This window comes from Chaetodon auriga, chromosome 4 (assembly GCF_051107435.1).
Source record: "Chaetodon auriga isolate fChaAug3 chromosome 4, fChaAug3.hap1, whole genome shotgun sequence".
NCBI lineage: Eukaryota > Metazoa > Chordata > Actinopteri > Chaetodontiformes > Chaetodontidae > Chaetodon > Chaetodon auriga.
In genome coordinates, this window is record NC_135077.1 from 4,678,918 (window position 1) to 4,693,867 (window position 14,950).

Genomic DNA, 14,950 nt, shown 5'->3' on the forward strand with positions numbered 1-14,950 from the left:
AGGAGCAGATGTTCTGTGTGTGTGTGTGTGTGTGTGTGTGTGTGTGTGCGTGTGTGTGTGTGTCCGTGAGGAAGCATAATAATATGGTCTTGGAGAAAACCGGCTGTTGATAACGTCTTAATAATGTTAATAATACAAACCACACATTGCACGCACCTCCACTCAGTGACTGATCTGAGTATCGTCACTATCTGAGACAGGCAGGTTATTATTATTATATTTTTACTTGTGCAAGTCGTCTGCGTCGCTTAATTTCTGGTCATGTCTGTGCAGTCAGTAGAGAGTGAGATATCTGGTTTTCTTGCTTTCAGAAGAAGCCATTTGCTGCCTTTCACTCTTGCACAGTGAGGAAAACAACTTCCATAAACCCAGAATTTGATTTTGTCACAGTTTCTGTTTTATCATTGTATGGTGCCAGAGTTGAGTGTGTTTCCTGTCAATCATCTGACACCTCACCCACGGGAGGGAATGGAAGCATGCCGCCCGAACAAAGTGTATTATCATATCCATGTCTGCACAAATGGAGCTTTTTACTGGCATGGAAATAAGCTGTTTTCAAACTGCTCGTGATTGCCGGTTTGTCTAAGAGTCTAAATGAGTGCATCATGGATTGAAAAAAGTGTTTGGAGACAATTGTTTTGCAATGTTTAGAAGACTCAATGAAAAAGTAAGAATTGCATTAAACTGCTACTGAACAAGCTTTTAAAACGGGATTGACATGCTCAAATTATGAAGCAAGACCATTTTATCATCTGTACTGGCATCAACACACACAGACAGTTTGATTAATTAAACAGCTGACCAACAGAAAATTAATTAGAAACAATTTGAAATAGCTGATTAGTTATTTCATTTGTTTATTCAAGCGCAAATGGTAAATATTTGTTGGTTCCAGCTTCTTAAATATGAAGATTTGTGTCTTTTCCGTGTGTCCTTGTATTGAACATGCTTGGGATTGACATTTGAAGATGTCAGTTTAGGCTCTCGCAACCTGTTGATTCTGACTATTTTTGCATTTAATGGTCTACATGATCAATAGAAAATATAAATAGATTGCTCAATGATTAAATAATTATTAGTGGCAGCCTCTCAGAGTTTCTCTCCACCACAGCAGTTCAGTGGAGGTGGTGCTGACAGCCTGTCGTCGAATGCAGCGTCTTTCCTCAGAGCACACGAAGACTAAACTCTGCGAGCACGTTTGACTCCGTCGAGCTGCATTTGTACAATGTGTTCTCCAGTCTGAATTTTATGTCACTGTATTTCAGACTCATAAAGCCCTTAAGGGTGAATAAGGCTAACACTGAGGTTAGTCCAGGTGTTAGCATCAACGACTAATACCAAATTAACTACAGCTGTCTCTTAATGAATGATTCATTTTTATATTATTATTACATTTCTCTTATTATTGTGGCTCATGTGGTAAAATGTGGATTTAATTTGACTCTATTTGTGTGTGTGTGTGTGTGTGTGTGTGTGTGTGTGTGTGTGTGTGTTTTACAGGATCGAGCACCTGAGCCTGAACATGGCCATGCAGCTGTTGGTGGGAGTCCCTCTAGAAATGGTCCACGGAGCCCTGCGGATCGGACTGGTCTATGTGTGTGGTGTGCTGGCAGGTGGGCGTATGGTCTCACACACACACACACACACACACACACACACACACACACACACACACTTCCAGCTCCGCCGTTGTTCCATCTGCTTGTTGTGTTTTTTTCATGCATTCAGCAGCCTATCAGGTTACAGCCAGTGTGTTGGTGGATGCTGGTCAATGAGAAAATTTAGCGTATGTGTATGAGCGTGTGTGTTTGCGTGTGTGGGCCAGAGTTGAGGACAGATGGCCTTGTGTTTCTGTTTTCCTAGCAGACGTGGCGGGATGTAGGGGGCTGTCAGTGCCCCATCAAAGCCCCCTGCATCCCCCTACGGTCATGTACAATAGGGCAGAGCAGAGAGACTCATGGAGCTCAATCAGAGGGACACACACTCTCACACAGTGGTAATGAAAAAGAAAGGGGGGAGTGTGTGAGGCGGGGATGAAGAGCGCGTATAGACGGAGGAGGGGAGATGAATTCATAAGTGTTAATAAGCCTTCAAGGGTTTGGAGAGGGGGGACCAGGATATGAGACACCTCGAGATGGGAGAGGAGAGGAGGTGGGTGAGATTTAGGAGGAACCGAGCGAACAGCAACAGAAGAGAAAGAAAAAGCAGACGCACAGCTTTGAACGAAATGTCACCGCTCCCTTCCTGCTTCCCTGTCAACCCCAGGCACTGGTGCAACTTCAGTGTTCAGCCCTGTTCAGCTGAGACACTAAGTCTGCATTTCTGCATGTGTGTGTGTGTGTGTGTGTGTTTGATCATGAGCTCTGTTTTTCTTTCCTGAATCAGTACACACTCAAGAAGTCACCCACTGTCGGTTTCTTTCCCCCAAACCAAACATTTAAGACCACACTTACAGAGGTGACTCTTCCAGCTATGAGATAACTGGAGTGGAATTATTGAGCTACTTTTCAGATGATGGTTAGAGATTTTTGAGGGATGCAAACATGATGCCTCGTGGCAGTGAGTGTGTGCATGTGTGCGTGTGTGTGTGTGTGTGTGTGTGTGTGTGTGTGTGTGTGTTACTGATTGCAGAATAAAGCAGAGAGGAACAGGGGATATGAATGGCAGCGAGTGCGATTTTGTTTAATATTCATGAAAACAATATCTCTTTTTCTCTCTCTTCATCTCTCAATCTCCATTAGTGTGTGTGTGTGTGTGTGTGTGTGTGTGTGTGTGTGTGTGTGTGTGTGTGTGTGTGCAGAGACAAACGCCCTGGGGATACCAGCTGTGGTGGCCAGTGGCATTAACCTCACAGTGAAATGAGGAGGAAACGCGCCATAAATCACACACACTTATGTACGCACACTGACCAACACATGCGCGCGCACACACACACACACACACACACACACTGGCGCGTCTGCTGTTTTAATTAGATATCGACCACTCAGCGGAAGAGAGGAGGCACGTTCTGGTTGTGTTGGCTGTGATGTTTGGGCTTGTTGTGTCTGACTGGGCTTTTTTTTCCTCATTTATTTTTTGCAGTTTAGCCAAAGTCACAATTCTCAGAATATTTAACATTTAGCAGCAAGTGGGAGGATGTGATAAGATGATATTTGCTTATCATTGTTTATATGGCGTATACTGTGTGCATGAATGTTTTATAGGCTGCAGTTTTATGTTTGATCACTTTAATGGCATTTCTGACTTAATGGGATCATATAAAGAGGAAGGAAAAGAATCATTTCCTCTGAGGTTTATTGTTGTCTTTTTGTTATTGTCATTTTTGATGGTAAAGTGTGTTGTTCAGCTTCGGTTTAAAGCGTCGTTGGCTCGTCCACACGCCTTTAAAGGACTGATGAATGGGTTTAAGGTTCAGGTTAGAAACAGGTTTAGGTCAGGGTTAGCTTAAACGAGAGATGCAGAGTGAGGGTGTAGCTTATGGTGCAGGAGCACAGGTAAAACAATGTAGATGTTTGGGGTCACTGAATGCTTTATGTCAGTGACGGTGCGTACAAGCATAGAAAGACATATGTGTTTGGTTTTGGAGCTGATGCACAGATATTGTTTTGGCTTTAGTGCTTTATTGGTCAACTTAAATAAGCCAACTTTACACTTACTGTCCACGCACGTGATTGTTTCAGTATGTAGATATAACTGAAATGAGAATATTAATACAGAGAGAAACAATCAGTTACAACACAAACAGCGACTTTATGAATCTGCTACATGATGACACTGCTAGATTATAACAATAGTGAACAGGGAGGGCCTCAGCTGGCACACACAGGAGTCACGGCAGAGTTCAGAGGTCAGATAATGACTGAGAGAGCAGTCGATGACCCCCTGGGGCAACACACCCTCTGACACTTTAATGGTAACGATGGATTTGCAAGTAAACACACTCACTTATGGACATCAGACAGCAACGTACACACAGTAACACACAGTGTCTGCCTGCTCAAAGAGCATTAGCCCTGTGCAGCAACAGAAAAACAGACAAGCAGACACAAAAGTAAACAACAGAGGGAGCGGGAAGTCGCACAATGTCACACAACCGCCGAGTCAACCAAAGGCACAGTGGCATCAACATTCAGATGCAGCCAAACCGTTGACTTCTTTCATTATGAGTGCTGATGTGCATTGTTATTCCCCCTCATGCCCCCTCTTCTTACTTTCCAGTTTGGAAGAACAGCAAAGATAAATGAGATGCCACTTCCATCCTGAAAAGTACAGGCCTCCTGGGGCCTGCAGAGGAACCATGAGAGAGTCTGTCCTTGTCTGAGAGTGCGTGTTTGTGTCCAACTACAACAATGTTATTAAAGCAAGTTAATGAAAGGTATGGAGGTCACCCTGCCGAGACACGCTTCCTAAACATAGCAACTACAAAGGTGGAGGCATCCTGAACCTGGTGTTTGACTCTTTGTGAGTGCTCAAAGAGGAAGGAAGTAACGTAGAGTACTTTAAAATAGAAATCTTCGTGCAGATTATCGTTCAGTCTGTTACTGAAGGTCACAGATTACATTCAAAATGATTGCTTGATTGTACTTTTATTCCAGATTTAGTGAAGTTGCTACCAGATTTTTCCATAATTCCATGAAAGTTTTTATTTGAGAGTAAATTCAGAAGAATAGACCACACACACACACACACACACACACACACACACACACACACACAGTTTGTATGCCTATTAGAGAGAAGAAAACAGTGTGTAAGCTCATTCAAGTGTGTGCGGGTGTGTGTTTGTGTGTGTAATCACCTCGCTGCTTAGATTACTCTGCAGTGTTTAATGACCCGGTGGGTCAGATGCTGTTATTACACCACCTCGCTGTGCTGCCATTATGGTTCACACACCTGAGAAGAGGAAAACTCCTATTTGGTGCAAAATGTCGACTCCAGCTTTTTGAAAGGTCCTTTCATTTCGCTTTGAGTCGCATGCTCCTTTGAAAATGCGGGGTTGGAAGCCAATGCACTGATTTTAAGCTCACTCGGGGTTATCAGAGACACCACATGGCGGTCATCTCTGAATTTCCTCAGGACCGTCCACTGAGCATCCCCATTCTTCATCTCAACACGGTGGCAAAACAGCTGGATTGCAGTAGGTCCCAGCGATAAAAAGCATGATGTGGTGTGTGTTTAATAAAACAGCTCTGTGGTAAATATGCAGTGTTGTCAGTTTATATAGTTCTATGGTTTAATCACGCAATTATCTAATTTTCAGTGTTTTTTATTGGATTATTTTGTAAAAGCCCATACCTTAATTCTGTAGTTCCGTATTTTCTTTTCTTAAATAGATCCAAAGAAATGGAGTAAAAATGTAAAAATGTAATTAAAAACCAAAACTCCTTAAACACACTGACAGAATGAGGCCACTGAAAGGAAGCAGTTCAGTTTTTTTTCGTATCACGCTTGCCTGGTGTAGGTGTCTGCAGAGTACTGCGCCTGTTTTTGGTATGTTTGCACATCTTCATGCTGTTATATATATGAGGCTACATATTTTCGTCATGCCCGTCTATGTGGACCAGTGTGTGTGTCTTTGCAAGTTGTCTTTCACCTCATGCTGTGCCCACTCCCATAAATAGCACCGTGATTGAGATGCCATGGCTTATCCTATCATCCTTCCTTATGGTGATTTGATATCTGTGAACTTCAGAGCTCCAGAGCCATTTCTGTCCTCTGTAATTGCATACAGTATGTCTATATGTAATATACCCTGTTGTTGTGTGTGTGTATGTGTGAGAGAGGGAGTCAGTGTAGCTGGGAGAAATTGAGCGAAATGTTTTCTGAGCATCTTCCAAACCGCACGACGGCATTAATGTACAAAGTTACGAGGTCGGCTAAATGTGGCTTAAGCTTAGCTGGTTGATTTTACAGCTATTTGACGGCTGAGCTTCGCCAGCTGATTTTTTTTTTTTTTTCTTTACCAGAAAATCACACACAGGCTTAAATATCTAAATGGGGTCTCCTGCTCAGAGGGCCTGTTCATTTTGTTTATTTACCATGGAGCAAATACTGGATGTCCTTACTCTAGACTTCCTGCAAGAAGTGAGATTATCAGTAAATACAGTCGGAGTAATGTTCTAACAAATATCCAGGTCTGCAGGCTGGTGAAATAATCATTTAATTCACATTCATATTATTATTATGCTTTCTTTTATAAATTAATGTTTGTTTTACATATTTGGACCTATGTCTGTCATGCATACAGCTTTTTTTTGTTTTTTTGGATTGTTTGCATTACTCCCTCCTCTACATTTAAACTGGTTAAGGGGAAAATGGTCCTCAGTTGGAGTCCAACTAAAAAGACAATTACATATACATACATTCAGTTCTAAAAAGATTACATGAGCATAACCATCAGAACGACTACATTCAAAGGTGGAAATCACAAATCACTTTGCTGATTTTAAACATTCCTTCAGTTCACTATGTAGTTTGTTAACTTTTCCCCCCAAACTGAGACAAAGTGATTCAGTGTAGTCAGTTCAGTTTAAAGGTGCGTTGTAGAAGATTTGTGCGTACATATCCTGAACACCTCTGTGTTTAGAACATGGTTTTTGTTATTCTACCTTTCTTATAATGGGGCGGTGAAATATTTGGCCTTTGTTTTAGACTTACCAATAAAACCTTGAAAGCTCACATTCTTCACTTCCACAGTCCACAGAAACTGAGCAAAACAGAGCAGAACTACAAATGGAAAAAGAGATTTGGGAGCCACTTGCCCCAAAGTGGTCCAGACGCTCACCAGTATGATTTATGGACACAACACAACCCATAAAACGACTTACATTTTATGCAGCTGGTTCACAAACACCAGCTAAATCTGTCTCTACCATCAACAAGCCTCAGGACTCCAAGACATGGGCATCAATGTTCGAGTGTTAGAGAACAGTAGACACAAAATCAGACAGTGGTACCAAACTCTGTATTTGAGTATCTGTGTAAATTCTAATGTACAGTATATATGCATACATGCATTTGTGTGTTATGCAAATGAAGTGTATTTGTAGTTGGAAGGGAGACAGAGGGAAGGTGGGTGAACATAGAAGGAAAGTATAAGACCATTCATCAGCGGCTCCATGCGCTCTCCTGTGCAGCGTGGGCAGATGTGTCTCATGTACTTAGCATCTATAATGTACACAGGTCAGTGCCATGGAGACAAGGGAAGGAAAAGATATATACTGAGAAATCAAGAGTGGATGGCATGTGTGCACAGTGGAGAGAGAGAGAGAGAGAGAGAGAGAGAGAGGGAAAGAAAATACATCAAAAAAGAGAATGAAAGAGTTTGTAATTACATATTTTAATAGTTAAACTAAGTATATCTCCATCTGCTTTTTCCTTTTATCCTGTCTTTTGCACCCAGACTTCAGTGTGAACACATTTCCTCTGGGGGACTCTGTCTCTGAATATCCCTATATTTAAACTTTTGAATGCTTGAATAGAAATAAATAGAAACGCTTGATTGGATCTTTTGTGCATGCGATGAATTGGTACCAAGGTGCTAAAGAGAGCAATTCCCTGTCAGCGGCGGGCCAATTTGTATGAATGCATTTGTTTAACACAAAAATCACAGCATGTGCTGGTGAAGTATGAGCAAGCCTCTATTCATGAAGGCCTATTTATGATGTACCCACAGAAAATAGCAAGAAGCAAAGCAGCCTTTATGCCATTCACAATAGATGTTTTCAATGCGCAAATGTACACAGTTTGTACAAAGACTGTTTAAATTAGCCAGTTAGTCACAGTGTGATCGTCTAAAGGAAGAATATTCAGATTTCCTCCTGAATAATAAAAGACTCAGACTCAAGGTTGGATCACAAGACGCATTTAAAATAAACAAATAAAGTACTGCATTGTATCACATTAGAGAAAATGTACACAAAATATATTTATACATTAATCCCCAAAATGGCCAGTTGCCAAATCTAATCTAATCTAATCTAGATGAGCAAATACTCTCACACGTCCATGACATAGCTTTCCATCATTTCAGGGGCTATAAGTAATATTTTGACTGTGACAGTGGATCACATGTGTTTCTCATAAAGATGAACACACAGAGAATCATCACCAGGCTCTGCAGTTCCCTTCCAATCACCCTTCACCACTCTCACACTGTCGTTTTCAGCAACAAGCAGCTGTTTTTAGCAAAAGGACTCAGATAACCCCACTGTGCACCACCTGCTCATCACCAGACTGCACACACACAATGTTAGCACATAGCTGGTGAACATAGTGGAGCATTTAGCAGCTAAAGAGCCACACGTTTCCCTCAGGAGCTGGTAGAGACCAAAACCAGAGCTAAAAAGGAGGGCGATTATCGGACTTACATTCATCAGGTGAACACCAATATGACTCCAAATAAGGCTGAATGCTAGTGTGTGTTTCTACTGGGTGTAAAAGTTCAGTGTCATTGCTAAAGGGACAAGTCTTCAGAGATATCGCCCTTCCAGGGTATCTTGTTGCTTTTTAGGTGCAGATAATACAACAATGCCCTCATTTGTTTATTTTCCAAACTCGCCCCGCTACAGGCTCTCTGGCAGTGTCGGTGACCGATATGACGGCTCCCGTGGTCGGGTCATCTGGTGGAGTGTACGCTCTGGTCTCAGCACATCTGGCCAATGTAGTAATGGTAAGTTTTTTTTTGTGTGTGTGTGTGTGTGTGTGTGTGTGTGTGTGTGTGTGTGTGTGTGTGTGTGTGTAGATGTTTATCACATCACTCAGTTGCCCTCTCACTGCAGAGCATTGCCACATCATGAAAGACGCCTGTTCTGGGCCCCAGCAGGTGCTCCTCTATCTGCAGATGCCAGACATTCCACACATCACCATCAGTTCGTCCTTTTCCCAAAGATCAGAAAGTGTGTGCGCATGTTTGTGCAACGGCATGTGAACAAAATCCAACTAAAACGACTTCTGCGCACTGAAATTAAAAGTCATGGTTTTGACTTTGATTCTGAAAACGGGATCATCAAGTTAAAACAATTGTGTGATGATGCTCTCGATTTGTCTTGTGTTATAAATCCAGCGCGCCCCTCTTTTACAGCGGTGCGCCTTTCCCCCTTCCTTAAAGGCCAAACTCACTGCGGTCCAGTGAGCTGTTTGCAAAAACCCCGTCGAGGCCCCTTGGATTTTAATGCACATCTCCTCGTGCTGTTACAGTACTGGTACCTGGAGCAGCCAGAAAGGTGGAGAAAGTCACATTTCAGCCACCCTTTCTTCACATTATTATTATATACTGAGACATTTATCCATTTGTTTTTCAGTTGAATTATATTTAAAGTTCAGGGAAATCCACTGTTAAAAAGCGAGCCGCCCTATAATCAGATACTCATTCTGCTCCCTTCCACATCCTCCACAGCATTCTTGGGGTCGGGGCGGAGGAGTTCGCTCACCTCCCCCTCATCTTAAATCACATTATCTAACACACCAAGAACAGATTGCGGGTCAGAGTGTCTCTGGGGCTTTTCACAGTTGACGTGAATTGAGACAGAGGGCGAGATCTTATGTCATTTCATGTCAGTGTGTATGTGTGTGTGTGTGTGTGTGTGTGTGTGTGTGTGCGTGCGTCTGAGGAGGACTTGACCTTGTAGCACAGTTTATTCTGTCTCTATGATCAGAACTTGAAAATGCCCTCATGAATTCTCCATCCTCTCTTTGTCTCTTTCTGTAGAATTGGTCGGGAATGAAGTGTCAGTTTAAGTTATTCCGGATGGCCATGGCTCTGGTCTGCAGTAAGTCTGAATAGAGATACTACACTCCTCTTTCACCTCAGCTTGAGAAGAGTTGTATGTCACGAATGTTTTTGCGACACTACTCCATCATCGGAATGTAATCTCTCAGCAAAGGTTCCTTGTTAGAGACATGTGACAACAATATTAACCTTTTTGGCAGAGCCGCTTCAGCACATAGAGGATTTCTAAACACTGAGAGTGGCCATGAAAAGTTGACCCCTATTCTTTTTACATGTGACACGGGCAAATCGCTTTGCAAGGCAGAGTGGGATTCCAGGCAAGGTGGGACTGACCAGCCACACAAAGGGAGGGACGGGTTAAGTTGGAAGTGATTTCCCCAAAAGACGGAACCAAAAAATTTTGCTTAGTTCAGTTTAGTCTTTATCTGCTATGTATGTGGATGGAGAAGATGGGTGCTGTTTCTGGATGCCTTCTGTGTGTGTCTTTTGCCTCCAGGGTTACAGATACAAACAAAAATCAAGTTCGGTTTCGCATAACTTCAAGTAAAAGCGTTGGATGATGTGGTGGGTTGTTTACTTAGACTGAATCGAGATACTGAAGACTGAACAATAATGTCCAGTGGGAACCTCTGTAGTTTTGTTTATTTTAGATCATTTAGCCTGCTCGTGTTCTGGTCTTCTGGTGAATCACGACCACAAAACGTGTTTGCCCTTGACTCACATTGTTCAGTAGAGATGTGGCTTTGAGCCAGGAGTTCCAGCTCTTCAATCGCAGCGATTTAGAAATTTTATTGATGGAGTTTCTGTTAAAAGACCAGCTCAGATTGACTGACAAAATTCTTTCTCCATTGGATTAAAGGAAAGGTTAAGTGTCTTTGCACAATAGTCAGGTGCCCTTATGAATAGTAAAACAGGCTGCTGTAATCATTTCTTTGGTTCAGACTGGACATGGAGACATCCAGTTTGAGTTATACAAATCAACTGAGCATCTTCTGCTTTTACAGTCTTTTTCATACAAAGTCCCCTCTTTGTGTTACTACCCCACATTGAGGGAATTTCCTGTCCTCTAAAATCATCTTTGTTGTCACAGGCTCAATAGCCCAGTCCTGTTGTTGGTAACAAAAGCAACTCTACATCTATTACATTTTGATTCATGCCAGATACATACTCACACTTCTCTATTTCTCTCTCTCTCTCTCTCTCCGTCCACTCACAGTGAGTGTAGAGTTTGGTCGGGCGGTGTGGCTGCGGTTCTACCCTCCCGCCTTCCCTCCGTGCCCCAATCCCAGCTTCGTAGCTCACCTGGGAGGCGTGGTGGTCGGTCTGACGCTGGGTGTGGTGGTCCTGCAGAATTACGAGCAGCGGCTCCAGGAGCAGTCCCTGTTTTGGATCTTTTTCTGTGTCTATACCTTGTTTGTGCTCTGTGCTGTCTTCTGGAACATCTTTGCCTACAGCTTGCTTGACGTGCGACTGCCCCCGCCGCCGTGACTTGCTTATTAGAGGCAGACAAAACACTGTATTCCCTTTATTCCTCCATCGGTAGATGCTTGACCGCCTGGCTGGATGAGTCACCTCAGCCCTCATATTGGGAGCCTCAACAGGGGGTGATCAGAGCCGTCTGACAGCCATCCTCCTCGTACATCCAGATGCAGGGAGGCACCTAACATGCAGCAGACCCTTCTCTCGCTCTCATCATACCTTTCTCAGCCCACCTGCTACCTTCTCATGTTAAGCAGATGGATGTTAGCTTGCATGGTAAGCAGGACTGATGGTTACCCTGCAAGCTAACATCCATCTGCTCTTTGTCTACGTGTCTGCTGGAAGTTTGTCTCGAGACTGTCGGCCAGTAGGACATTTGATGACAATGCTGTGCTGACAAATTAGAAGCTTTGGATCTAACACAACAGCAACAAGCAGGAGCAGCCCTGTCCACTTGGCTTAACCTCTTCGTCCTCAATCCAACGGTGCCTTCTCGTGGAGTCGTCAGCCTGATGAAAGTATTTCTGCACAGTTGCCTCTTGTGTAGGGTGACAGCAGTAAAACCCTGCAGTACAAACTATTTTCAGAGAGGAAGGTTCCTGAAAGTCCTGTAATCTGCCTGCATCATCATCATCATCAGTTAGTGACGAATAAAGTCATGTGAGAATTTAGGCTTAGATGGGGTTTTGTCATTGTTACAAACAGCTCATACAAAGAGAAGACAAGCCAAGCTGCATAGAGGTTCAGATTACAAACAGTTGAGAGAGCATGGAGTATGTGGGCTGCAGCCACCTTCGATAGTTGCAACCCAGCGTCAAAGAAAGTTGGGACGCTGTGTAAAATGTAAATGAAAACAGAATGCAGTCATTTGCGAACAAACTGTGTTAACTGGCAACAGTTTCAGGAAGTGTTCCTGTATCCAGTCATGTGTTCACAAAGTGGTGAACCTCACTCCGTCCTCGCTCGTGAGCAGCTGAACCTTTCCAACCGAGCCCCTTTCATACCCAATCATGGTACTATCACCTGTTGCCAGTGAACCTGTTTACCTGTGGAATGTTCCAAACAGGTGTTTTTGGAGCATTCCACTACTTTCCCAGTCTTTAGTTGATCCTGTCCAAACTTGTTCGAAACGTGTTGCTGCATCAAATTCAGAATAAGCAGATATTTACAAAAATCAATGAAGTTGACGAGGAAAAAAATAAATATATTGTCTTTGTGCTTTTTTCAATTGACTATATGTCAAAAGGAGTTATCACATTCTGTTTTGCTTCTGTTTTACACAGCGTTCAAACTTTTTTGAGATGGGCGTTGCATTATGAATTTACCTTTGAAGGTAAGTGTGGGTTGCTGTTCAGTGTTTGCCTTCAGCATTTGGCAGTTCCTCAGAGAAGGATTAATGTTATGTTTAGCTCTATTTGAACCTCAGACTTGTGTCTTTGAGTGTTTTTTTTTGTGTGTGTGCAACAATTGTACCATTGTGTGTTTGGATAAAAATGAAGCAGATGTGCCATTTAGACTTTTAGACTTTAAGCTTTCAAAAATGATGCCAAAACATTGCTACAAGCACCAGGGGAAGAGCTCGTCCCCAGACAAGAATTGCTTTTGTGTAAGAAAAATTAATTTAATTTTGTCTGTATGGAGCTGGTTGAATGTAACAGAAAACTTTCATGATCTGTAAAGGATCGCTCTCTGACACCCTCGGGACAACCCAGAAATGCAGTCAAATTCTTGTCATTTCGTTCTCTCCTCTGGCCATTTGCAGTGATTTTTGCGATGGTGGAAAATTGTGAAGAGGTGGCAGAAGTTTATTTATTGATTGCTGAATGAAGGAAAAGTGGGATTAGACTAATGAAAACATTCACCGATGGGGACAGCCGGGCCATTTGGAACAATGTTTTTTTTCTTCATTAGCAAACGTAGAAGAGCACACATGCCTGACCTCGACTACATGTGGGCTGGGGTTGTTTCGCTCTCCCGCCAGGAGACAGTGGGGAAAGAAGTAAATCAATGCTCTCTCGTTCGCTCCAGTCACAACTGAAAATGTTCATTGATTGAACGGGGACAGAAAACGACCCTAGCCCTGAGCTGTAATTCTTTAAATGTACTGTACTTTAACCTCATGTTACAGTGGTAACTGCTTGGCACAAACATTGTTATGACGTAATTACATACAGATTAATATTTTAAAATGCATTTGCTGTTGATTTTTTTTTTTAACTTGGTGATATTGGTATGTTGTGTAAATTGTCTGGTCGGTCTACATTGTGATATGTTAGCTATACCCTGTATGTATCCTATTTAAGAACTGATTAAAGATAGTCTGGGATTGTATATAATAAGGGCTATGACACAAAATGAGTGAGGGGTAAATCACTGATAATATTTTAACATTGTGCATATTTTGTAGATTTGATATGTACATACTGGAGTACATTAAACAGTTTTATACAGAAACAACATGATTTCTTTGGATTCTTTCTTTGGATTTTTACACTCATTTATATCAGTGTCTCATTAATGTTCCTATTTTTTCACGCAACAGTAGAATCTGACTGTCCTCTTACACAATTTTACACATGATTTTTCTGTTTAACAAGTAGAAACTCAAGGAAAAACATAGTGTACTTGTCATGTCTTGTCGCAACTTGACTGCATGTCTGCCTGCATGTGAATGAAAGCTTTAAAGTATTTAAGTCCAGTTTTCCCACCCAAAAACCTCATTGCCACCTTACATCAGGTCATACATGCTTGCACACATGCATACACCACCAGGTTTATTCCAGACTCGGGCAAAGGATTTTCCCCCCATTGTGCTCAGAAAAGTGCTCAAACCGAGTAGGTCTGCAGCCTTGAAACCAGATTAGCTTCCAACTCCAAACCCAAAGCAGACGTCAAAGTGATCAATGAAATGTGCGAGCATACAAGAATCAGCCATAATTCATTCAGAGGAGGGACCCTTTAAGCTGTCACTGAACGTATTCTCTGTCTCGCCGGCACAACCATATGGAGAGTAGCGGTTTTGAAGGCGTACAATGAAAAATTCATTAGGTGGCCAAGGAAAGCTGCCTCAGTTGTGCTTCCCCTTCATAAATCTCCAATTTCAGAGGTAATCATTCACCTTGGTGAGAAAGAGAAGACAAGTGAAGCTGCAGGGAAGGAAAATCTGTCTGAATGCATTTGTAGTGTCTGCATTTATGTTGCCTGCTGAGAGCAGCACTTGTTACAATTTGGCCCTCTTTTAATATGCATTTCACATCTTTTTAGATGAATGCAAGAAGTGGGACTTGACGGTTGATACTCTGATGAATAATTATTACCAACGTTTCAAACTAGATGATGGCGTGACAGTGGCAGTGCTGCCATAGTGCTTATCTATTTTTATGTACATCAGACTGCTTGGGCTAATTCAGTTGTCTCTAGTATTTACATGGCACAGACAGTATGTGACACTATGTGGCCAAAAGTATGTGGACAAAAGTATGTTACACTATTTGTGACTTTGAACGTCTCATTGTAAAAGTATGTTTAAGTATAGAGGCTCCACTCTCACTGGCTGTGGCGATTTGCTCAAAAGTAGCCAAGTTAGTGATGTTGTTGTCACAATTAATTCCAAAATTTTGATGTCCCTCTGGTAGAAAAAAACATGAGAAAATACAGTCTAGGGTGGCCCAGTGTGCAAGAAAACATGGTGAAGTGCCATACAGGCTATGCTTCATGCTAGAAAAGAACTGGAACTCT

At 42.3% G+C, this 14,950-nt stretch overlaps 1 protein-coding gene across 3 annotated transcripts in view; it reads left to right on the forward strand.

Annotated features, from left to right (window-relative positions):
* Positions 1-13,663, forward strand: part of rhbdl3 (rhomboid, veinlet-like 3 (Drosophila)) — a 58,794-nt gene extending 45,131 nt beyond the window's left edge. For all 3 annotated transcript variants that reach the window (XM_076728640.1, XM_076728641.1, XM_076728642.1), the window contains 4 exons: positions 1,501-1,613; positions 8,574-8,674; positions 9,713-9,773; positions 10,950-13,663. In XM_076728640.1, coding sequence (XP_076584755.1) covers positions 1,501-1,613; positions 8,574-8,674; positions 9,713-9,773; positions 10,950-11,221 — 547 coding nt within the window. In that variant the 3' untranslated portion in view covers positions 11,222-13,663. The remainder of the gene's footprint in view (positions 1-1,500; positions 1,614-8,573; positions 8,675-9,712; positions 9,774-10,949) is intronic.
* The last annotated feature ends 1,287 nt before the right edge of the window (positions 13,664-14,950 follow it).